Source organism: Physella acuta, unplaced genomic scaffold (genome assembly GCF_028476545.2).
Source record: "Physella acuta isolate Inbredline_101_S28 unplaced genomic scaffold, ASM2847654v3 ptg000562l, whole genome shotgun sequence".
Lineage (NCBI taxonomy): Eukaryota > Metazoa > Mollusca > Gastropoda > Physidae > Physella > Physella acuta.
The window spans coordinates 1,786,281-1,812,823 of NW_026732081.1; the positions used below are offsets into that span (position 1 = coordinate 1,786,281).

Below are 26,543 nucleotides of genomic sequence, written 5' to 3' on the forward strand. Positions count from 1 at the left end.
CCGACCAAAATGGTGGATTCGTTCTTAATTATTTTTTTCAGTTTGATGATTTAAATCTTTAAAGTATCGAGTTTAACTATTTCTTTTATTTATCTCTAACTGTAGTAGGTGTTAGTTTTAAGAACAGTAAACAACCTTTCAATGAAAGGCACCTTTCAATCCAGTGGTGGATTAGTTCTTCATTTTTTTTCAGTTTGATCATTTAAATCTTTAAAGTATCGAGATAAACTATTTTTTTTAAATCTCTAATTGTAGTAGGTGTTAGTTTGTATAACAGTAAACAACCTTTCAATGAATGATACCATTGACAAAAGCAACCACGTTAGACCTAACTAGATAACTGTTGCTTGTTTTCGTGTAAGAAGTTTATACCAGGCTGAGATATTAGCTGCCAGGGTCCATAGAAAGTTTGATCTACCTGGATTAGATACAGGAGTTGTTTCTATACAAATCTTAGACACATCATCAAGACCGTAGTTTAAAACCTGTTACATTGTAAGATGAGCTCTCGTTGTTGCAGTGCTTATGTGAAGACACGCCACCTAACTTGTAAGTACGGCACTACAACATTGGCGTATGCCACAGTTGTCGAAGACTTAGGACCAGTCTTGTCGTAGGTTTACGGGAGTGCTTAAGTGAAGACACGCCACCTAACTTGTAAGTACGGCACTACAACATTGGCGTATGCCACAGTTGTCGAAGACTTAGGACCAGTCTTGTCGTAGGTTTACGGGAGTGCTTATGTGAAGACACGCCACCTAACTTTTAAGTACGGCACTACAACATTGGCGTATGCCACAGTTGTCGAAGACTTAGGACCAGTCTTGTCGTAGGTTTACGGGAGTGCTTATGTGAAGACACGCCACCTAACTTTTAAGTACGGCACTACAACATTGGCGTATGCCACAGTTGTCGAAGAATTAGGACCAGTCTTGTCGTAGGTTTACGGGAGTGCTTAAGTGAAGACACGCCACCTAACTTGTAAGTACGGCACCACAACATTGCCGTATGCCACAGTTGTCGAAGAATTAGGACCAGTCTTGTCGTAGGTTTAGATCACCTGGACCAACAGTCTCATATTCTGGAACATCTTGTACCAGAATTTCTTTAGAGTTTAGGTCCGTGGACAGCGTGGTGCAGCAGTATACCGTAGGCTTGCTAACCCGAAAGTCACGAGTTCGAAACCCGGGCTTACCGAACTATCCCTTGTGTGCAAACCAGGTGGTACGATGCACTGAGGGAAAAAGCAAAAGCCTGAAAGAAACCCACTTCATTAGTGGCTGGTAAGAGAAAAACAGTATTCTTATACATGTTCTAGTCTACCTGGCTAATGAGCAAAAGCTTGAACCGGAGAACTGTTTGAAAGAGAGCGTCCAGAATAGTTTGAACCAGTCTTGCTATAGTCTTGATCGCATGAACCAGTCTAGCTTTAGAGCATTGACTATTTTGGACCGGCCTTGTAGTCGATTCTAGACAAGTATGTTCCAGACTAGGTATATAATCATCAAACAAAGCTCTAGGAGCTACAATCACTGTAAAGTAAAAATAATATTCCTTTAACTGACTCTCTTCCACCTTTTGTTTGACCTTGAAATATTTACTTTGACCTTGCATGAGAGCGAACATCCTGCCCGTCAATTCAAGCGGCGCGCGGTCTTGTAGAAGTCAGCTCCCATGTTGCAGAAGTCAGCTTCGATGTTTAACATCAACAGGAAACATGGCGAGTAACCAACTGCAACCTGTGTCAAAGCTAGAGAAACAAATATTCGCAGATACAGAAGCAACGCCTCACCTGCATCAATACTAAACAAGCGCAGGGGAGGGGGGGAGACGTGAAACTCCACCCCCACGCCACGCACCTCCTGTCGTCACAGGGATGCGGGTTGTTTACGATCTGCCACCATCAGAAACCCATCTCTCGGGGTGAGGTGTCATCCCTCTTTCAACACCTATTTTACTCACCTTCTACGCCAACTCTAAACCCCTAAAGTATTTTCCTAACGCCGCACAAGACATGAAAACCGATGCTACCATATTACACTATTCACGCCGATTTTTCACAGTTTTAGACCTTTAATTTTAACAACGCCACTTGTATAACAAATCCAAGTAAAAAATGGTGTTCCGATTTACTGCTTTTTATTGATGTTTATATTTACAAGCTTTTATTTAATTTGATTACTCGCCATACCATGAAGTCGGTTTCATTGGAACTTAGAGATTGAAATTGTAAACACTACTAAAAATTTTTGTTTAAAAATCGTTTCAAACGTCAAGCTAGGGTAAATAATGCATGTTGACTTAGGCCGTGACGTAGAGTTTAATCAATTTTGACATAAAAGGTAATTAATTGCTAAAAATCTCAACATAATGTGACGTACTATAAAACGGTTGTATTTTAATAAATTGCTAGCAAATGCTTTTTTTCCCTGTAAGTTATTTAAAACTATATATATATATATATATATATATATATATATATATATATATATATATATATATATATATATATATATATATATATATATATATATATATATATATATATATATGTATATATATATATATATATATGTAGTCTCACTTAAGAGTTGTTGCCGAGAGTTGAGAGGAGGGGAGGGGGGGTCATTACCCCCTGTCCACACTAAGATTGCATTTAGTGACCCCGCTGCTAACAGCATGTTTCACCAAAAATTCAGGTGAAAAAACAAAGCCTTAAATTTAATGCTTTGAAAATGTTTTGTTTTATGCCAGATGCTGCCTAAAAAATAATTTGTTTTGTTCGCGAGTCACCGGATATGTCTGTTCAATATTTTTTTTCGGGGCGGGTTGAAAGTAATTATTTTATTTTTAGTAACAAGAGACAACACTGTGTGGTGATTTTAAATTAGAGTTGTCTTCCCCTGTTGTTTTAAAAATCATGTTGCTCTTCTCATGCGAAAATGGGAGAAGTTAATGACATGACAAGTCATATGACATGTCAGTCACATGACAAGTCTGTCACATGACAAGTCAGTCACATGACAAGTTAGTCACATGACAAGTTAGTCACATGACAAGTTAGTAACATGACAAGTCAGTCACATGACAAGTTAGTCACATGACAAGTTAGTCACATGACAAGTTAGTCATATGACAAAGGCAGCCACATGATTAGTAAGTTACATAACAAGTCTGTGTTAAGTTCCTTATTTGTCAAGCCTGTATTAAGTTGTTAAGGCATAAAAATGACAAGTCAGTGACATTATACAGTCCAGTGAAATGACAAATTTAACGACATTACACAATTCGTGAAATGACAAATTAACGACATTACACAAAGCCGTGAAATGACAAGACAACGACATTACAGAATTCAGTAAGATGACACGCTAAAAACGCGTTTAAAATGCTCAGTTTCCACAGAGGGAAACCAAATAATATGGTTTTAAAAAACAAATTTAATATTATTTTCGTTGATGATGAGTCGACGTCGGCGTATTATATTGGACTGGACAAAAGTTTTCCTGCATAAGGCCTAAACAATGGAACTGACATCTCACACGGCATGGTTGAGTGGTAGAGCGAAGAGTCACGAATCAGACATTCACGAGTTCGACTCCCGAACAAAGTTTGTAGGATATCACTGAGTCTACACAGCTTCGATGTCTACTCCACCTAGTCATTGTGCGTAAAGGCGGCTGTACAAAGTACTAACCACACTTCCCCTTCTGTTTCTATAATATTTTTTTTTAATTTAAAGGAGCAGAATTTATTCTTTCAAGGTATCATGCCACCATTATAAGACCATCAGTTAAATTTAATACACCCTACAACTTTAATTCAATATTCCTAGCAACTAAAGCCCTCTTTTAAACTATCTTATTGAGAATACTATAACATTATATAGAGTGGGCTGCATGATGTCAAGCTTTGATAACTTGATTTTTTGACTACAGCAATTCACTTTCAACCAATATATTTTGAAACCGTTTCAATAGAAAGTAAAATTTTAACTTCAAAATATGTTTCAACTCTAACAAAAGGAGACGTTTACATTATTAGGTTTAAACTAGACATAGTGATTAGGTTTCACGGCCGAATAGAAATAATTGAAATAACTTAAAATTGTGTACACAACATTGGTATATAAAAGATGTACATTTTGTATAGATTTTGTAGCTATAGCTATGGCTATATTTCGAGAGTTATGTAACGTTGGCATTATCTCCCTTTCCTAACCCAAATGGCCTTTTGTGCACTTTACCGTGTTGCGTGTATCGCGTGATGGAGGGGAATATCCAACTTTTACTTTATCAGGTTCATTACAGCCTTGTTGTGTAAACTGTAGACCATTGACTACTTTTTTTAAGTCGCCTATTTGTTTCTAACGTACCTAGCGACCTTACAGAAAACAGCAAGAGAGACAGAAAGATAGATTGGGGAAAGAATAGAAGATTGATAGCTGGGAAAAAGAGACATCGTGACATGCTGACAGAGTAACTTACTGACAGATAGAGAGACAGACACACAGACAGACACACAGACAGACTCACAGACTCTCAGACTCATAAACTGAGAGTCAGGCAGAAAAGCAGGCAGACAATGGCAGATAAATTCTGACATTATTTTCTGTAAAATTGCTACGTCAACAGCACATTGCTGTACCAGCCATTATTGCTGCACCACGTTATCATTACCCACAACCATCTTCACCCACCATCATCATCCCCGCTAGCCCCTCCCACCCCTTGAAAGAACACCATCTGATGTCCCCGATATAAAATCAACGCGCAATATTATCCTCCAATGCACGTCTCCAATCAATCCTTCGAGTTTTTATCAATGGGCACCATCTTGTCAGAGGCCATCTTGTCGAGGTGAGAGAACTAGCATTCAATCTGCCGCAGACGTCAAACCGCGGGGTCACGTGCACCATCAGGCGGTAATGTGAGGGCATCCATTGTGTGAGGGAGGGGATGGGTGGACGCAAGCTGGTTATGGATTGTGTGTTGTGTTTGGTTGGGTGGGTGGGTGGGTGGGTTGGTGGGTGGGTGGGTGGACACAGGCTAGTTATGGATTGTGGTGTTGTGTTTGGTTGGGTGGACGGGTGGACACAGGCTAGATATGGATTGTGTGTGTTTGGTTGGATGGTTCTAACGATGGACATTGAAGGCGAGAAGATCCAAGCCTCACGGTTTGAGCTTTTTAAACAAACTTTTGAAAGATGAAAGTTGAATTAGAAAAATGAAAAAGATTGGTAGATAATGGGGTGAAAATGGACGATTATTTGGTGGTGTTAAAACCCCGTTTGGGTACAGTTTAAATAAATGATTGGAGAATGCTGTGTTGAAATGGAAATGCATAGGGCGGCTTTAAAAAAAAATTGTGCTTTATTAACAATATGTTAAAGATGGGGAATTGGTCGAAAATTAAATGGAAATATTACGTTTTATGGAATTAAACAAACAATATGATATGTATCAAAACATCATTAACTAATTAAAAATGTATAAAAATGTTGGTTGATTGTTTAACGATCTACTTCATGAGGGAGGGGGTAGGTAGAGCTCATGATGACAAAACCGAAAAGTCTAGAGTTCGAACCTCATGGGCAGATGAGACTCGATAACTGGGGACAGCAAACAATTTAGGAGAAAAAAATCTCCAATATTAAACTCCTGCAGCCTTGTAGCTGTTTTTGAATAGAGAAAGGCTACGGAACAAAATCGAGTGAGAAATGCAGGCAGAAATGCGAGTCAACGGCCCATATGGCGCATAACAGGTTGACACTTAATACGTAATTGTGTTGCATGAGTCACGGTCAAGACTCACTACATTGCTTGCAACAAATTTTAACTATTGCAGATTTGTTCTATAGATTAGCCGGATTATTTAGCTTAGATTTATTTCAACTGCCTAATAAGTATTCATACTGGGTTTTTTATCCTTTATTATAAAATGCGTACAGTTTAGTAATAGTTGATCGGTTAGCATTGATACATTGAAAACTTTTATTTAATTTAAAGACTATTTGTTAATGAATGCAATATTTCAATTATAATAGCTGTTCCTGTTAACATGTTATGAAATTGTCTTATTTAATTAATGAAATATTTGTTAGTTCTCGGCATTTAGAATATTTCCACCATAAAGTGGGCGGGGATCCACAGCTAATAACATGCGCAAACATGGAACAGACACAGTCAAGAGACAGAAGGCGAATACTTTAATTATTTCTAGTACAGCAAAAGAGCAGGGGGGGGGGAGATGGTAATCAATATACATGTTTTGGAATACACAAAAATATTAATATAGAAAGTTTTTTCAACAGACCTGACAAAGCAAATGTAATTATAAGGTTTAATGACATGGAAATCAATAAGCTCTAATTATGTCAGCCATTTTTTTTCATTCATTTTCAATCATAACATTAAATGGAAAATACGTTTAAGATAGAACTAATATTTTAATTGTTCAAATTAATTAGCTAATTAAAAACCACAAGACTTGTTCAAAATAACATTATTATAATTTTACTTGGTTGCTAGGATAAAGCAAACAATAAAATTATCATGATTAGATTTTAATTAATCCAGCGGCTATAAAACAACAAACCAAACAACATAGGTGCTTAACATAATTTTAGTGTTGATTTCCCTGTAGAATAAAATGCTAAACGTATAGTTAGCATTATACGAAACACATCAAAGTTAAATTTTCTAACGTGTTTAACAATGTGGAACAGCACTCAAAGCAACTAATTCATTGAAGAAGTTCGTTAATTGCTTTATTATTTATTTGCCCAATATTAATTTATTCTTCGCAAAATATAAAAAAAAAATTGGAATTTGGAAATGTAAACAGATGTTGTTTTTTTTTTAAATTAAAAAATGGTATTTATGTTGCTATGTGTTATGTTGAAATGCTTAGAGATAGTAATAGTTGTAAATAATGTGGATAAAACTTTAGACAGTAATAATTGTAAATACAAGCTGATTTCAAAAGTCCACATCTTCCAAGTAAAACTACAGAGCATATGCCGCGAACATGTCAGATTATGTAATAATCTGTAAGAGCCTCGAATGTAAGCAGAGAAACGTTTTACATTACATGACATCACTTGTGTAATCTTTTTATCTCAGCTAAATGTGTAGCAGCAGTTGACGTCACAACAGAGTGTATCAAGACAACAGACACATCCCATGGCTAATTGTCTGCATCAGACAACAGACACATCTCACAACAACGTCTGCATTAAGACAACAGAAACAGAAGACATGGTTAAAACAGGGCAGACTTAAACAGGATTATGAAGATGTTAAGACGCTGTAAAACACCGTATGTTCTCCCTCACCGGGCCAAACACATTAACAAACACTTCATTATCTGCGGGTTAGACTTAAGCTCCAGGAGTGAACGTTGTTAACATTCAGGTTGTCTTGCTATAGGCACTTATCGTGTGAGAAAACCGTTCAGCGTTTTACACCTTTTCCTGTGTGATTAGATTACAGAGTTAGATTACAGGTATAGATTAAGTGAAGCTGTGCACAGATTTAGCAACTTATTTCTTGTAATCCAGTCGAATATGGAACGACATCTGGAGGTCAAAGGTCGCGTATTGTTCATGTTGGGGGATGAATTGAGCGTTAAATTGTTAGGTTAGTGTTATGTCGTTTGTTAGGATGAACTATAGTCACGCGTTATTAAAGTTATGGTTATATGAGAAATCAAACTAACTTTTGGTCACATGTGATCCAGGTTACTTTATGATCAGGTGTTATACAAAGGTTAATGTATGGTACAGTTGTGTGTCTATGTATCAGAGCATAATTTATGAACTTATGCAAGTGGCTAAGGTGCCATTCACTAAATCTCCAGCCCTTCCGATTGCCCTATTGTACTAAAACACTAAAACACTTCTATTTCCAGGAAAACTGGCAATGATAAATGTTCTGCATGGTTAATTTAGAGGTCAAGGTTGATCTAAAGCCAGCCGAACAAGGCCAATCCCAGCCACCATTAACGCGAATCCCCCGGGCAGGTAAAATATTACTTGTTCCTCGTTTATTTATGTTCTCGCGGTCTATGCGTAACACCTCTGTTCGTGTGTGGCAGCCATTTTGTGATGACGTGATGCTGTCTATACTAAGTGGGTGTATTGTTTCATTAAAAGATTAAACATTGACTGAGACATAATAATAATAAATTCAGTAGGATTTCCACATACAACCCTGTTCCCACAATAGAAATCCTTTTTACGGAGACTACATACAACCCTGGTCCCACAATAGAAATCCTTTTTACGGGACAACATAGAACGATATTGCATAACACAAGATAACTATTTACTTGGTTTAGGGCAAGCGAGATCACTCTTAATCATGGAATCATTACATACTGTATATATTTATTTGTAAAAGTCGAGGTATAACACGGTGTAGAGTTATACGATGGACTTAAGCCTTTTGTTTTCAGGGTAAAAATACAAGTATTATATCGGCATGATTTTGTAATTGATGCAAAAAAAAACTAGGCAAGACACTATTAGCAAAAAAATCAAAAGTACAAATGAGGATGGATTGGATACACCCTGAATAAACCAACTCGCAACTTCACTCGGCAAACTCTAGACTGGAATCCACAAGGAAAGAGGAAAGTAGCTAGCTCAAAACAAACGTGTAAAAAAGGTCGTTTGTCAGTGAAGCAGAAGCAGCCGGAATGTCGTAGACCCAACTTGAAGGAATCGCCAAGAACCGGGTATAACATAGAGGTGTGGTTGCGTCCACAAAAATGATGACGATGATGATGATGATGATGATGATGATGATGATGATGATGATGATGAAGTGTAGCGTAAATTCTTTAAAAAAACTTTCTCTTTTTCTGATTCCCTATTTTCTTTATATCTCTATTCCCTCCCTCCCTTTCTCTCTCCCTCTTTCGCTCGTTTATTCTCCAAGTACTCCAGCCCTCTCTTCCTCTCCCCACATAAGCTCTAAAATAATCAAAACGCCCCCCCTCCCCCTCACCCACAAAACAACTTGAGACATGAAACCATCCCATCGATTGTGTGTTTAACTAAACGATCCTTGACTTTTCCAACCCACAAATTTCTTTGTCGCTTTTTCTCAGACATCTGTAATTGAATCATGTTCGTCCACAGCGAACTGGAAGTACTTTTTTGTGATTGGACGTTACTTGAGTCGACTAATTTGTTTACTGTGAAATTTGCTTTCTCCAAAAATGGTTACAAGGAGTGCAATAAGCAGCGCCTACACAGTCTACTGCAGTTTAAAATTTAATTCAACATATCTGTTGTGTGAGATGTTTTGATTATTATAACACAAAATTTAAATGCTGGGAGGAGATTGAAGTATCGTGTTGTGGTTGTTTCAGCCAGTTACACTGTTGGTGTCAGCGAGTATTGTGACGTTAGTGGGGAATCAAGTTACAGTGTTAGTGTTAGAGGCAGTTTTTTTAGGCATCTCAATGAAGTGTGGGTGGCACTACCCCCTCCCTGAACATGTCCAACGCCCCGCCCCCAAACAAAAAATTAAAAAATACATTCATATAGAAAATATGTATTTTAACCACTGCCCACGCCATCGGAATTTTGAAGTGTGCTCCGCCCCTGGTATTTCAAGTGTCGCCCTCCCTCCCAAACCCCACCCCGGAGAAAAATAACTGAAACAAACTCTGGTGAGTGAATAACGAAGCAAGTGTGGCACAGAACTTAAGCATTGCCCAAGACATACAGGATAACTTTAGATCAATTGTATTGTTTGTTTGTTTGTTTGTTTTTGTTTAATTGTTTGTTGGTTTGTTTACTACGCTGAACAGGTTAAGGACCCATTTCATAGGCAGACTTAAACTTTCTTAAATTGAAGGCTTAACAATGAGAGATTACGACTTATGATGTGACAAAAAATATTCTTATATGTTTTTTTTTCCTTATCAAAATAAATCTTATTTTGTTGAATGCTGGGATTTTCTATATATATTTTTGTTTTTTTATTAATGTTTTTTTTCATGAAAACAAGAAAACACATTTTTTGTGTAACAAATATATTTTAATCCAATCCAAATATTCCGCCCTCACAACTTCTGCACATTTTACGTTATAGTTTTTTTAGAAAGGCGGAAACATTTTCGTTTGTGGAGGAGGGGGAAACGTGAACAATTGGACGTCAACAACAGGACGTTAAAAACAGAACGTGAACAACAGGGCTGTACCAGGGGGGACGTCAACAACAGGACGTCATCAACAGGACGTCAACAACAGGACGTCAACAATAGGACGTCAACAACAGGACGTCTAAAACAGGGCGTCAACAACAGGGCTGTACCAGGGGGACGTCAACAACAGGGCTGTACCAGGGGGACGTCAACAACAGGACGTCAACAATAGGACGTCAACAACAGGACGTAAAAAACAGGACGTCAACAACAGGACTGTACCAGGGGAACGTCAACAACAGGACGTCAACAACAGGACGTCAACAACAGGACGTCAACAACAGGATGTCAACAACAGGACGTCAACAACAGGGCTAGTGAAATAATCAATTCTGACTAACTCGGGTGTCAGGGTAAGCTGAAGACTTGGGGATAGGTTGGCTAGTTTGGTGATTTAGTTCAACATATTCTGTCGATGATTTCATGAGTTCAAATCTTCTGCATAAATATATAATCTTAAAAATAGTATTATAGTCATGGAAACTAAAATTAAACAAAAACAATGTTCGTTATACAAAATTATATTTGAATTAATTACACATTCTTTCTAAAATATTTTATTTAAATAATATAGTTTTTTTTATTTAAAAAAATATGGTTTTTCATAAAATAATTTAATTTTATATCTAAATCGACATAAAGAGATATCATTCATAAAACAATGAAAACTTTCAATAAATACATTCGTACCAAGACAGTGGAACACCACACTAATCTCATTATAATTTAAATGTTATGTAGTTAAATTGACTATTTTGTTTCTTGATCAACCGATAATTTTCAAGTTCATTTTTATTATAATTGATATGAAAAGATATTGTCATAAAGATTCCGCTAGAGCATTTATTTTTTAAAAAATTATTCTGTGTTTATATACTGGGAAAAGCTTGCCTCAAAATTATCTTCGAACTGGAAAAAATGGTAAAAAATTGTTGACGTATAGCTCGCTAACATGTTTTCTCACTTCCGCCTGTGATTGCACGCGCTGTGATGGAATTTCCCACACAGCCACATAACCATTCACCCACACATATCCGCACACATATTTTTATATAACTACAATCCAGAAACAGACACACACACACACACACACACACACGAACCCCTAACAACACCCCGATACACACATACACATACACAATCTTTCTAGAAATGAAATCCAGTTATCAAATTGCTAGTCACTTTATATGGTGTCAAGGTGATTGATTCGATTCGATTGATTCGATCACTAAAATATTGCCATTCATCCACCCCCCCCCCTCTCTCCCCCAGTACCCAGCCCACGCAACACAGCCGTCCCCTACCTACACTACACTATTATACCAAATCATAAAAAATTTATCACGGTTTTCATATTAAAAAAAGTTATCGGATTTTCCCTATCGGTCGTTCATAAATGATGTCACATTCAGGGGAGGAAACCACCCCTGAAATAATTTTCTTCTCTTCTATCAAAGGGGGAGAAGTCTTGGGGAAGAACTTTGCGAGAAGTAGCAGACACAAAGTACCGGATACCGTCTGATCAAGTCAGCCGTTTATTTCGTAGTCGCGTTTATTAGTCGAGTCTAATCTATAAGGGAACTTTTCATCACTACGATATCTATTAAAAAAATTATTCCTGTAATTATACTACCGCCTCACCAGAACAAAGACCGTTAGAAGACAATCTTCAAGGTAACCAACTGTCTTGTGGCATCCTTAAAGTCGTGTCTCCCGGTATTTTCTATATCTGCCTCGTCGTCTTCTGACCGTTCATAAGGCTTTGTATTTACTTTTTCTGTACCACAACATGCATGTGCATTAGCCTACCTCCATTCGTTATCCTGACCACACATTGACCAACATCATGCATGTGTTCCATTTTCTTTAAATGTATCATCTTGACCATTTACTGACAACCTTTATGCACGCTCCTATTTTCTTTGAAAAAAAATTATCTTGACCATTCGTTAAAATCTTTATGCACGTGCGCAATTTTTTTAAAATTTATGAGCTTGACCATTTACTGAGCTACATTGTTCACGAGCACTAGCCCTTCTGTTTTCATCAACTTGACCACCCACTGACCAGTATCATGTACGTGCACTAGTCCTCCTCAATGCATTACCTTGACCATCCACTGACCAACATTATTCACAAGCACTAGCCCCCCCCCCCCCTTCCCTTTTTTTATCATCTTTTTTTCAGCATCATACTCTTTCACAAGCCCCACCCCCTCCCCTCCGACCCTCAACTTGACCACTCACTGACCAATACAAACATGCCCTAGCATCCCTCCATACATTACTTGACCATCCTCTCCGTGTGTTACCAGCTCACATTCCGAGATATCTTTTTTTTACTTAGTTTCCATCAAATCTTCATACAATTTAAGACCGTCCAAATCTTCATACAATTTAAGACCGTCCATCTTACTTAGCGGGTTGTTAGGAGGACGGTAACGAGGCTAGAGCGAGGGGGGGGGGAGACAAGCTCAGAGTGGCTGGAACTCGAGAGTGTCATGAAACTAGGTTAGCGTTAGAGAATGTCGTTCAACTGGGTTAACGTTAGTGAATTATCTTCAGCTAAAGAATGGGTCTCTTCAACAATGTAGGGTAATGGTCGTGGCATGGAGAATGTTCATAATGTTGGCCATTGAAAGCGTCATCTCTGTTCTGGTTGGTGCCTGATGTAACGCGAGTCATACCAGCTGTGATGAGTACTTGCCCCTTATCCATCGAACTGTAATGAGTACCTGGCTCGAATCCACCCAGCTCTAAAGGGTACCTGACTCTATTCCACCCAGCTCTAAAGGGTATTTGACTCTAGTCCACCCAGTTCTAAAGGGTATTTGACTCTAGTCCACCCAGCTCTGATGGGTATTTGACTCTAGTCCACCCAGTTCTGATGGGTACCTGACTCCCCGCCCAACTCTGATGGAAAGAGTCGAAGAAAGTAAAGGCAACTAGATCTAAATGTAATGCTGACCACACAATCCCTTTATAAATAATATCGATGAAAGAGACTTCTTATTTAATCCTCTATACGGATAATCAGTCCCATACGTTTCTTAGCTTATACTTTATTCAATTCTATACTATCATTAATCAGCCAACTAAAAGAGAAGATCTTTGAAAACCACATTTTTCAACTGTCTGGTAACGGCTATGCTAATGACTCGACCACCTTTTTTTGTGCTGTCTTTTAAAGCGACCTCAGCTGTCAAATCCACAGCAAAGAGACACCACTGATCACGTGGTACTTTCTGACCAATGGCAGGCTGGCATGCATTAGACAACCAGACCCTTATCGAGACGGAAATATCCGCCTTCAAGTCGGACGTCTAAAGGGAATGTGTTATCATCTTACACGTGTCTTCAGTGGTGAGAGGTCAGCTAGAGCGGTCGGCCGTCTAGAGATAACTTGCTATCGTTAAGAACCGCTCCCATTCATAAGTCAGATTCTACAGACGGTGGTGTAGTGTGAATGTGTTATCATTAACCACCGCTCCCATTCATAAGTCAATTCATTCTACAGTTTGTGGTATGGTGTGAATGTATTATCAGCACCTCCCTCATTCATAAGTCAGATTCTACAGCTGGTGGTATAATATGAATGTGTTATCATTAAGCACCGCCGTCATAAGTCAGATTCTACAGCTGGTGGTATAGTGTGAATTCATAAGTCAATTTTACAGCTGGTGGTATAATATGAATGTGTTATCATTAAGCACCGCCGTCATAAGTCAGATTCTACAGATGGCGGTATAGATTGTAAGTGTTATTCACGAAACACCACTCTCCATTTTAAGAGTTCGTCCGTAAATGACGTCACACTGTTATTGGTGTGTGGTGGGGGGGGGGGGGGCGGGGAGGTTCAGAAAGTGAGAAACTGTTGCATTTTTTTTAAAAGTAATGTTATAAGCAGAGTTTAAGCCGTTATTTCGCGCTTTTGAAAGCTGCTATTGTAAACTGTAATAGGAATCGATTAATATTTTCTATGTTGATTAAGCTCTGTCAATATTTTAGAAAGAATTTGATGTTTAACAAAACATTACCTAGCATATTAATACAAAGGAAAAAGCCTTACGTCGCGTTCACACTTGCGACATGTATAGTATACATATAAGAAAAAAAAAATCGCAAATAGTTAATTTAAAATGAAAACGTTTTTCCCACGAAACATGTATACTTATTTTTCGGAGTTTTATTTTCCCTATATTTGTATACTATACAAGTTGCAAGTGTAAACGCTACGTAAAGCTTTTCCCTTTGTTGTAGAGAATTAACACAGAGTAACACAGCCCATGAGCTTAAGCCCTGTTGTAACTTGTTAAAACGAATCCAGAGTTTAATCTCTAGGTAGTCCGCACCCCTCATGTACTCCTCTGATCTGAAGTACACACCTCCCTCTGAGCTTATGTCTTGTGCGCCAGTCAAAGATTTTAAACACCGCGGATTAATTTTTGAAGGTTTAGATACCTGTAGCTGACAGAATGTAAGTATTTAGATTCCCGTGAAAATATTCCTACGCCAAAGGAAAGAATTCCATTACATTTTTATTTTCATAGATGAAAAATTGGTTTAAATCTCTTTTTTTTTAAAGGTCAAAATCCTGTGAAATCCTACAGAAATAGTACAAAGCTATAAAAATATATTAAAATGGATCTTTATGTAATAAAAATATTTTAAAAATTTCTTTAACGTAAGGATTACGCTTTAAAAAAATATAGGGGCTTACAAAGTTTCAATAAGTGAATAATTTAAAATGTTATACTACAAAAGTATTGGCTGAGCTAGGGTTGGTTTAAAGTTGAGGCCGTGTAGATCCTGTATCCGGACACATGACCGTCAATTTCTAACCCAACTGGATAAATCACAAGCCTGCGGGGGCTTAACTGGACTGTCCATTAGTAGCCTGGAACTGTCAGTAGTCTGGTTAAGTCTAAGAATGAAATACAATTATTTATTTTTCTTCGTTCTTGATTGAAATGTTGCACGGTTTTTCCTCCATTAAGTATTACGTGTCAACTTGTAAAGCGCCATATAGGCCGTTGACTTCTGGATTAGCTCCCTTGGCCTTTTTCCAACAGGAATAAACTACAAGGCAAGATCTTGGAGTGAGTTTTCTCTCCTAGAAGAGTTGATAGATAGCAAACCTTATCTGTTCGGGGGTTCGAACTCGGACTTTTCGATACAACCAATTATTGTTTTTCTACTTTTGACAACAGTGGGTGTGTTATTCTATATTTTGTAAAGTGAATAAGTAGGTATATAAAAACGTTATTCTTGATTGATTGATTTATTTTGTTTGTTTTTTTTTTTGTTTTTTGTTTTTTTTGTTGTTGTAAGCCTTGAACATAGAAAAGAATATTTTTATTCTAGAGTTGAAACAGATTCGCCTTAAGATGAAGGTCTTGGGCTTACACAATTCATGTTTGTGTTTATCAAAGGTGATCTGTAATCTCGTCAACTCCAGGTATGCTTCAGGTGAAGTATCGGCTCCGTCACCCCCAACTCTTCCCTCCCTTGAACGCTTGACATAGATAAAGAGAACTCTCATCTACAATCACCATAAACATTCATAACGGTGGGTCGTCTCCCCTGCTGATCGCAGTGCATGAAACAAAGCAGGGAGATAATCGAACTTCAAAAGAAAGGGCGAAAACTCCTAGAGAAAAATGCAGAACTTTCATGGGGTAGGGGAGAGAAGTTTAGGTCATATGTGATACATAATGATTCTTGTACCGTGAGTCTTGCATGGGGATTAGTTAAACTTTTAATTAAAGTAATTAACAGCTAACAAGTTGCCTCGAAATACTTAACATATGCACTCAATCAAAGAATAAGTATACTGTTAATGCTAATAAAACCAAAAAAAAATTGCAATTAAAATTACATTAAGCTTTGTGAATGCAATCAAATTAAAAATTAAAAATCTATGAGTTATATATACATTTTAATATTTATTGAAATTTCTCCACAAAAGTTTTACTTAGAAATTATTTTTAAAGAGAATATTGAACAAATCGGATGCTTTAAACAAAAAGAATTATCGTAATGTTGGTTATGTAAACAAGGCAGTTATAGCTCGTGGTTAGTCGTAAATCAGAATCGTGTCTAACGTCCTACTCGTCATTTTTTAGTTGAATTGAAAGTCTAGCCCATTGTCCTGGGTTCAATCCCCGACTATACCAACATAAGAAACCTAACTGCGAACGTCTTGCACGGCACTAGAACTGCACCAGCATGAATCATGAGAATAGTTTCATCTGAGCATGCTCAGAAATACATTCTAGATCTAGATTTAGTGTGAAATTTACGAACGGGCGAAGGAAGAAACAAACAAGTTGATTGGAAACTGTTTTTGAAACAATAATAATTTGTCTAAAAACGTTCGCTTCTTTACGAGAAAAATGTGAACATTTAACTGTTTTTCATAGCTGTTTCCTTCTGAGTTTGTAAACATTTTTGAAAAATTACCTACTAAAGTAGAAAATAATACACAAACGTAGGTAATCGTCGGCGAAGAAAGTTCGCTATTTTAATGAAGGGTGTTTGAAGTCGAAGCATTGGTGTAATTAATAAAATGTAAACAAATCGTTAAAACGTCGCTCACGTTGTTGATTCGATTAAAAACTGGGAACTGGCGCAGTTCAACGGCCCGAAGTTCCAGGTCTGTCATCGGTCTGGGTTAGGGTTAGGGTTGGGTGAGCTGCACGTGCAATTAGTGCGTGACGAGTGATGGCGTGTTGATGCTGGGGGATGCTGAGTTACTCACTCCTACAGGTGGGGGGTTGGGGTTTTCAGGGGCTGCAGGTGTGAAATGAATATTTGGCGAGCTCAGAGCTGGTTATAAGACACTAGAGGCTTGGGTGAGAAATAGTCTCTAGATCGGTCTTCGTTTGAAGGACGTTAGTAGTAGGTGCTAAAGGAATAGTGCTAAATCGGCCTTCGCTTCAAGAACATTAATGGTAGATGGTAAAGAAATAGTGGCTAAATCAATCTTCGCTTCAAGGATGCTATTGGTAGATGCTAAAGGGATATGTGGCTAGATCTATCTTCGTTTCAAGACGCTATTTGTAGATGCTAAATAAATATCTGTTTAGATCGGCATTCGTTTTAAAGATGTTAATGGTAGATGCTAAGGGAATATGTGGCTCAATCAGCCTTAATTTAAAAAGAGCAATAAAAAACAGACGATTGCATGCCTGTCTGCTTATACAGTTAGTTATGGAGGGGTGAAATAAACCATACGTAATAATACAAACATCAGAAAGGGTCGAATTATGCTGAGACGGAGCTGAATAAGCGAATTCTAAAAACCATTTACATCAATGTAATGGGGCCTTCCCCACCGCTAATCGTTAAAAGGTAATTAACATAACTATGTTCATGCTTTGTCTGGACTCGACTTTAATCCATTATTCAATAAAAGAGGCGCTCCATTAAAGCATGTAGTGTTAAACAAGAACCACAGGGTAATAACGTGTATTGCTAGTGTGAGGGTGAGCGCTTTGTGTCCATGATAAAAGATCAATGAATACAACAACCCTCGTTGTTTGAAGCCTCGTTGTACTGTCGGTAAATGGTAAACAAACGTGGAGTACCGCTGTCTAAAATTAAAGGCAGACAGACATTTTAGTGTGTGGTCTGATTAAAAGATACAGACATGAAGATTTTTTTTTACTGCTGTGTGCTGTGTTTAATGAAAAAGAGATGTAGACTTTAATGCAGATTCTGAAATCCAGTACGCTATTGCTCGCAAAGTCGATGTACAATAATGTAAACTATTATGTGTCTGCGTATATATTTGTTTCATATATATATATATATATATATATATATATATATATATATATATATATATATATATATATATATATATATATATATATATATATATATATATAGGGCAAGTGAAGTGGACTTCACTTGTTTCTGTGACCTCATCATATGAAGAGATAGTGTAGTCAACACTATGCCCAGCCGCCTTTACTTTCCCTAACGTGAGTTAGGTACCCATCAGAGTTGGGTGGACTCAGGGACGGTCTGCTGACTTGAACCCGGATTCGAACTCGAGACTTACGGGTTAGCAGTCCAGCTCTCTACCGCTAGACCACTCCGTCCCATAATGTATACGAGTATACTGTTTCGAATTTGGGTTGTTCCTTGAATATTCTAAACATTAACCGTAAGCCCGAGCATTAATAAAAGAAAAATTATGTCCCCTGCTGACTTACCTTTCTATGCACAACACAACAAGGGAGATGACCGAGGAATAAAGGGCGACAACCAGGATGTACCTGTTGACCTTGCAGGCGACAGACCCCAGAAGCCACCCCCGGCTCATCATGAACATGACAATCTCCGGCACCCCGAACACCATGATGATCAAATCCGCCATAGCCAGGTTGATTATCAACAAGTTCGTCACCGACTGCCTCATCTTCTGGTCAGTTAAGATGACCACGATCACCAGACAGTTGCCGATGATTCCGATGAAGACGATGGCGAAGAAGAGAAGGGAGAGTCCTACAGTACCAGCAAGGGAGACAACAATATCAGACTGAGTTGATAAATCCACGGTTGTGTTGATGTCTTGGGAAAAACTGACAGGCCATGATGTGGCGTCGGCTGGGGTAACGTTGGCCGGGGGGAAGCTGAATGGCCAGGTTGTTATATCGTCAGGTGGCCGAGTGTTGTTGTAGAGTGGTGATGATGTTGTTCTTTCGTATAATGACCTGCTACCTGTTGTCTGTAGAAGCATGTCCTGGGCGATATCCGGTCCTGTTGTATCCAGAACTTTGTCCATCTTTACGGGTACCATATGCTTTCACTGTAAATTAAAAACAACTTCAATTGTAAATACTCTCTGAATCTACAAGTAATAACAGTTCAAAGACAGGAAATCAGGTAAGTAAATACTCAGATATTTATAAGCAACTACCAGATACATATGTTAATAAGAAACGTCTGCATTGTTCCACAAAAACTAAAACAAAACTCATTCTTTATATTTTGACCTTCACATCAGTTCATTACTGAACTGTTCGCATTCTTCGGATTTACATCCAGACGTAATAATTGCTTATCTCATCCAAATACTCATTGTGCAATACATTTCGTTTCTGAGTATTTCGTGTTTTGTATTTTTACTCTCTTGAATTAGTCTCTTCTAACTAAGAAGGAATTTCCTTTTCAAACTCCGCACACAGGAGAGTGAAATATTGGTATGCAAGCTATCTTGGTTTCAATACAGCGGAGACTATCCAGATGCATGCGAAAGCAGATGATAACTGTAAATCTATTTTTAGACATCAACTGGATGACGTGACTTTTTTCTTGTATGTATGTGATATTTTTCTTTGTGATAATCTTGACGTTGTATCACAAAATGACATAAATCACAACCAGACCAGTGAGCCTTACTAAATATGTGTTTCATTCATTTCCCAGAATTAAAAAAAAGAATGGTCAAGATAATTTGGAGAAAGAATTTTACTTGTTTTACTACTAAAATAGTTTTATTTAAAAACACGAAATTATAATTATTTCGCCAATAAATACAAGACACTATTAAACTCGCGGCAGGCGTAAAAAAAAAACTTCTACATCGAAATTACGGAAATCTTACATAACAGCTGGACAGCTCAGCGATGATTGGTTACCATGGCAACAACTTCCTACAAGGCTTACACGAGAGCTAATAAAACAAAAGATAACACTGCGTCACACAGTAAGTGGAAGCAGACGAGAGTTCAACCGTTTGCCGCGTCAAACTTTGCTTGTTGTTGCAGGCTCCAGGCGTTACCTCTGTCTGAAAACACCCCCCCCCCCTTCTTTCCACCAGCGCGCCCCTGTCTACACCGCCCGCAATCAATTTTCATTCAGAAACCAAAGTCTAGACCTCGTGACCAGCTATCGTTACGTCAGATTTGAATACAACTTTACCAGGTACGTTTACCGCACCGCTCACACAAGACGTAAGAAAATACACGCATTCACGAAACATTTCACGCACCTACAACAAACACACACACGTTTTCACTGCATATCGCCCCACCAACGTTGCCTTTTATCGGGATCTCCCCGATTCTCCCCAAATCTCCCCAAGCCTCCCCAACTCTTCCCTTCATAGACAAGGGACGGCTCCTATCAATATTTACAAAACTTTTAAATTACATTTTAATACAATTTTCTTCAAAAGGATTAAAATAGATTCCTCCGGCATCTGAACAGTAGCGACTGTTTGAAATGTTTTATTTTTAAACAAATAGTTTTAGGAGCTAAATTTAAACAAATAGTTTTAGGAGCTAAATTTAAACAAATAGTTTTAGGAGCTAAATTTAAACAAATAGTTTTAGGAGCTAAATTTAAGAGCTAATTTTAAACAAATTTTTGTCGTATCTAAATGTGAGAGCTATGTTGAAATTTTTCTTTTTAGCATATATTTTTTAGAACATTTAATTTAATAAAATAGTGTTTAAAAAGCCTATATCTCCGCATAGGCTAATTGTAAAAACTCAATTAAATTTTAGAAACGGATAATTAAAAGAGCTAAATTTTAAATTAATCTTAATAGCAACTAAATGCAAGAGTGTTTTTAAAATGTTTTGAAGATTATAAGAATTGTGTTAAAATAAAAATTTGTAGGAACATATTTATTTAAATAAATATTTGTTAAATCATTGTTTAAATATAAACAAGGTACTAGAACAAAGTTTATGTAAACATTCGGATAACAATGTTTATATTACCTCCTGGATAAATAAAGGTGAAATACAAAAATTGTTTAAGGAGAGATTGGACCAACTGATGTTATTAGATTCTCTTAGCTCTACATCAATGGCACCACGATCTTTAGATGGACAGTTTTATTAGCTGACCGTAATACAGGAACATATCGACAAACGTAGGCGTTATTAGCTCCACTTCTGGGTCCAGTACAAATAGAGACGGCGGCTAGCGCTTATTTCAGTACATAACATACATAGGTTAGTGCTTATTTCAGTACAATAACAGACATAGGTTAGTGCTTATTTCAGTACAATAATAGACAAAGGTTAGCGCTTATTTCAGTACAATAACAGACATAGGTTAGTGCTTATTTCAGTACAATAATAGACAAAGGTTAGCGCTTATTTCAGTACAATAACAGACATAGGTTAGTGCTTATTTCAGTACAATAATAGACATAGGTTAGCGCTTATTTCAGTACAATAACAGACATAGGTTAGTGCTTATTTCAGTACAATAATAGACAAAGGTTAGCGCTTATTTCAGTACAATAACAGACATAGGTTAGTGCTTATTTCAGTAGAATAATAGACATAGGTTAGCGCTTATTTCAGTACAATAATAGACATAGGTTAGCGCTTATTTCAGTACAATAATAGACATAGGTTAGTGCTTATTTCAGTACAATAACAGACATAGGTTAGTGCTTATTTCAGTACAATAACAGACATAGGTTAGTGCTTATTTCAGTACAATAATAGACATAGGTTAGCGCTTATTTCAGTACAATAATAGACATAGGTTAGCGCTTATTTCAGTACAATAATAGACATAGGTTAGTGCTTATTTCAGTACTATAATAGACATAGGTTAGTGCTTATTTCAGTATAATAATAGACATAGGTTAGCGCTTATTTTAATACAATAACAGACATAGGTTAGTGCTTATTTCAGTACAATAAAAGACAGAGCCTAACGCTGAAAAGCTTTACCGATGAACGGTGTTATTTCGTAGAAAGATTACTTCTGGTATCGACTTACTAATAACAACATAGCTACCACAAAACAATAACACCACCATCGCTACCACAAAATAATACTACCACCACCATCGCTACCAGAAAATAATACTACCACCACCATCGCTACGACAAAACAACCCTACCACCATCCCTACCACAAAAGAACATCACCACTATCTCTACCATAAAACAACACTACCACCACCACCTCTACCACAAAACAACACCACCACCATCCCTACCACAAAACAACACTACCACTGCCTACCACTTTACGAAAACAACACTAAAATTTTTTTACATATAATCGTTTCAAATAACCAGCTCCATCACTAATCACCAAAACAATAGCAACATTTCTTTGACGACTCTAGAGCAAAACAGAACCACCAACCAACCACTCCACACAAAAAGAGCACCATCCACTGTGATCTCTGACCGCTTATACTTATCCCTAATCCAATCTACATCTTCAGAATAACCTTGAACCTTTCTCGGAAAACAGTTAATCTTAACCCCATCGGGAAAACCCCATTCAAATCTTGACGATAATGTCACATGACATGTGACGTCATGTTAAATCGCCAGAACATGCCCCCATCTCTAAAAACTGCGCCCTACGCTTGCATGTACGTGTTGCATAAAAAATTAAGTTAAAAAATTTTAGAATGCTTCGACCAAGTACATTGCACGCTTGGAAATATTGAAATGGAAAGATGAAAGTAATCAGGTAAATAATTAAAACTTGAGAAAATTAAAACTTCATCTTTATGTATAAAGACTGAGCTAGTAACGAACAACTTCTAATTAAGAGATGTCGCTAGCAGTTAAGAAACTTTAGTAGAATTCTTTTTATTAGTTACGTGACTTTTTTCCGTGCTCAGATAAAAGGGTCTATTTTTCTTTGAAATTCATCTTAAGATTCACCTTGGCCTACAATTAGGTCTATCCTAGGAGCTAGCCCAGGATACAAGCCACGATTTACGCCGAAAAGATAAGCAGTCAACTTCAGGATAAGAGATTTCTTTTTTCGCGTGGAGGAAGAATTTTGTTTATAACCTTGTTAAAAATTTAATTAGTCTCGCTAATTGCCGAAATTGTATCGCATTTTTTTCATTGGTGGCGGAACAAATTATGAAAAATTATTTTTAAAATATTTTATTTAGGCACGTATACGTTGAAAACGAGTAGTTCGATAATTTAAATTTTTATACCAAATTTTCCTCCAATTTCCCATAATTTTTAATTAACTTCTTGACTAAGTATGCATGACCACATTCAGCTGCCGTAGATAATTGAGTTTTTAATTTTGAGAAACGCAGACTAGAATCTGCAAGCCATTTTATTCCCTCTATAGCGTAGGTAAAATATAATATAAATAATTTTCAGACAGAAAATATTTGCTCATACGTACCTGAAAAATTTGAGTTGATAACTCCATTATCACGAAGAGAGAAATATGTTAACACGGATGGAGATATTTTTAAAAAGTCGTCACAGCAATGACGAGTGATATCCCTTGTATGAAGAAAAACGAGTGATGTCCCTTATTCAAGGAATGACGATTGATGTCCCTTGTACGAAGAATAACCAGTGATGTTTCTTTCACGGAGAATAAAGAGTGGTGTACCTTGTACGAAGAATAATGAATGGTATCCCTAGTAGAAAGAATAGCCAGTGATGTCCCTTGTACAGTGTGAGCGGTGTTATGTCCCTTGTCCACCAATTAGCGCAGGTGTAGTAGCGCTCATCCCGTCTGCTTCACAGGTAATTATTTTCCCCACCCTAGTCAGGCTCGACTCTCTCCCCGCCCGACCCTATGGCAGTGAGCGGCGTGTCTCTTGCTCGCCAGCAGTTCCCCCACCCCCACCTCCCCCACCCACATTCGTGCAACGCTATGGTTTTGTATCCGCTATTCATAATCACGCATACAGCCAAAATACTAATTTTATATAATACAGTATTAAACTGTTTCAATTCATTACTTAAGGTAATATTGGGTAATATTTTTATATCGCCTTTAGGACAGCCAAGAAGATAAAGAAAGTGATCTTAATCTTCGATGTTTAAATTATTTAGATAGCCGGCTCGTCCGGTCAAAAGCCAGAGAATTCCGGCAAACAGAAATATAATACGGCTAATTTAGGAGCCATGTAGAAGCCTAGAGCGGATGTAAAGAATTATTTGAACTCGAGACGTCATCACAGCCTGCTTGTGGTACATTGGAGGTCTAGATGTCAGACACATGACATTGGAGGTCTAGATGTCAGATACATGACATTGGAGGTCTAGATGTCAGATAAATGACATTGAATGTCTAGATTTCAGATACATGACATTGGATGTTTAAATGTCTGTCACATGACATTGAATGTCTAGATGTCAAATACATGACATTGAATGTCTAGATGTCAGATACATGACATTGGATATTTAAATGTCTGTCACATAACGTTGGGGGGGGGGGGAAGGGTGCATTTAAAATTTTCGGGGGCGCGGACTAAAAATTCCGGGGGGGGGGGGGGAGGCAGAGCCCCCACGAAGAGATGCCTGGAAGAAACTCTGTTTGCATGTCTGGACTTAGCTTAATTGAGACCATCAACTAATTTAATTTAGGTGAGGGTAAAGGGCGAGATATATCACGTGAGTCCATGCATGAAGTTTACCTGGCTAGCTAGTTGCATAGGCTTATATCTATAGGTAAATCAAAAGAATACCTAAAAGGATGTAACCGCCCTTCCCCCACCCACCTCATGAAAACAACCGAATGCTGTTGGTAAATTGTTTTTATGAACACCCCCCCTCCTCTCCAGAGATTAGTTAACAATCAGTTTTCCATTGATTAAGCAAAATTAAAAAGATAGATTGCTGCACTATTTATCCCCCCCCCCCCCCTTTTCCATCTGTAAATACTTCACCCTCGTTATTCTACCGCTGTCTCTATGTATAGTTGCCCAATGTTTTCATGCGTGTTCAAACGTTGATTTGACCATTTATTTCGTATGTCTCCGGTTAAAATAATCGTCTCCCATTATGTAGTAGTACTGCTGCAACAGTATATCATGATGAAACTACTACAACATTTTAAAGAGACGAACCAACAAACAATTAACAGTTGTATTTGTGACATTCCGTTGGCTTAAAACCCAGTAACACTTGTAAAATTCTTACAACTAATATGTTAACCACGAGCACTACGAAATGAATAATCTCCGAGTAGTTCTTCATTAACAAACTAGCCGCAATCAACAGCTAATCAGACGCTATAGAGAGTGGAGCAAGTGTTGTAATATTTTTGTAATTATTTAAATAACGAGTTAATTAGCGCGCAAATTAGGAGGCTGGATGGGGACTTAAAATCAGGAAATGTTGAGCGAATAAATTGTGTTTTAATTAGGAGGAAACTATTTTTCTTGCGGAAGGAATAAATATTGTTGTTTACAGTGTGAGGAACTGAATGCGGTAATGTGGGGGGGGGGGGAGTTAGTATGACAATTTGTGTAAGGGATTATTGTGTGGGTATAATGTGTGTGCTACTGCGCGTGGGAAGATAATGTAAAATTTCTGAGTACTGAGTGTGGGGGTACTGTGCAGTGTTTCTTCCAGTCTTCCAGACTTTTTTCTCCGGGAGGCACTTAAAATTTTCGGGGGGGGGGGGGGGGGGGGGGCGGTAAAAAAATTCGGGGGGGGGGGGGCAAAGCCGAAGAGATGCCTGGAAGAAACTCTGGTAGGCCTACTGTGTGAGGCACTGTGATAGTATGGTTTGGGAATACTGTGTCAAGTTCTTTCGGGGGTACTGTGTGGGAGGGCTGTGTGGGGATACTGTGTGGTTGTATAATGAGTGGTACTGTGTGTGAGGACTGTTGGGGGTACTGTGTGGGAGTAATGTGTGGGGGTGCAGTGTGGGTGCACAATGAGTGGTAATGTGTGGGATACTATGTAAGGTCCGGTGTTCGTGGTACTGTATGTGAAGTAAAATATTGCGTATTGAATGTTAACTAAAATATTGAGTACTGTATGAAGTAATGTATGGGTACTGTATGTGAAGCAAAATATTCTGTACTGTATGAAGTAATGTCTGGGTTACTGTCTGTGAAGTAAAATATTGCGTACTGTATGAAGTAATGACTGAGTAACTGTATGTGCAGTACAATTCTGCGTATTGTATGAAGTAATGTATGGGTACTGTATGTTAAGTAAAAAATTGCGTACTGTATGAAGTAATGACTGAGTAACTGTGTCGGATACCCTGTTTACTCGTCGTTGGATAACCCAGACTGGTAGGAGAAAACTGTCAGATAAAACTATGTTTAGATGTCGCGTTATCTCCATGAACTTATCCTATGTACAAAAAACATCCGTCTCTTCTAACTTACTAAACTAAACAGACACTCTTTAGAAACTGAAATATCTAGACCAGGGGTTCCCAACCTTTTTTTACTCTAGAGCACATTCTAAAATATCGGTAGGGTAGCGGGCACCACCTATTTTAAATCGACAAACTCGTTCCAGAGGCGTAGCGACCCTTCCCGTCATCCGGGGACAAAACTTTCGATTTGCACCCCCCCCCCCCTCAAATTTTTTA

At 37.8% G+C, this 26,543-nt stretch overlaps 1 protein-coding gene across 1 annotated transcript in view; it reads right to left on the reverse strand.

The window, feature by feature from the left end:
- The window catches only part of LOC131946474 (neuropeptide receptor 15), a 42,632-nt gene extending 18,970 nt beyond the window's left edge, over window positions 1-23,662 (reverse strand). Inside the window, exons 1-2 of the mRNA XM_059307244.1 lie at window positions 23,373-23,662; window positions 18,440-19,035 (exon numbers count right to left, since the gene is read on the reverse strand). Of these exons, the coding sequence (XP_059163227.1) occupies window positions 18,440-19,026 (587 nt within the window). The 5' untranslated portion in view covers window positions 19,027-19,035; window positions 23,373-23,662. The remainder of the gene's footprint in view (window positions 1-18,439; window positions 19,036-23,372) is intronic.
- Window positions 23,663-26,543: the final 2,881 nt, after the last annotated feature.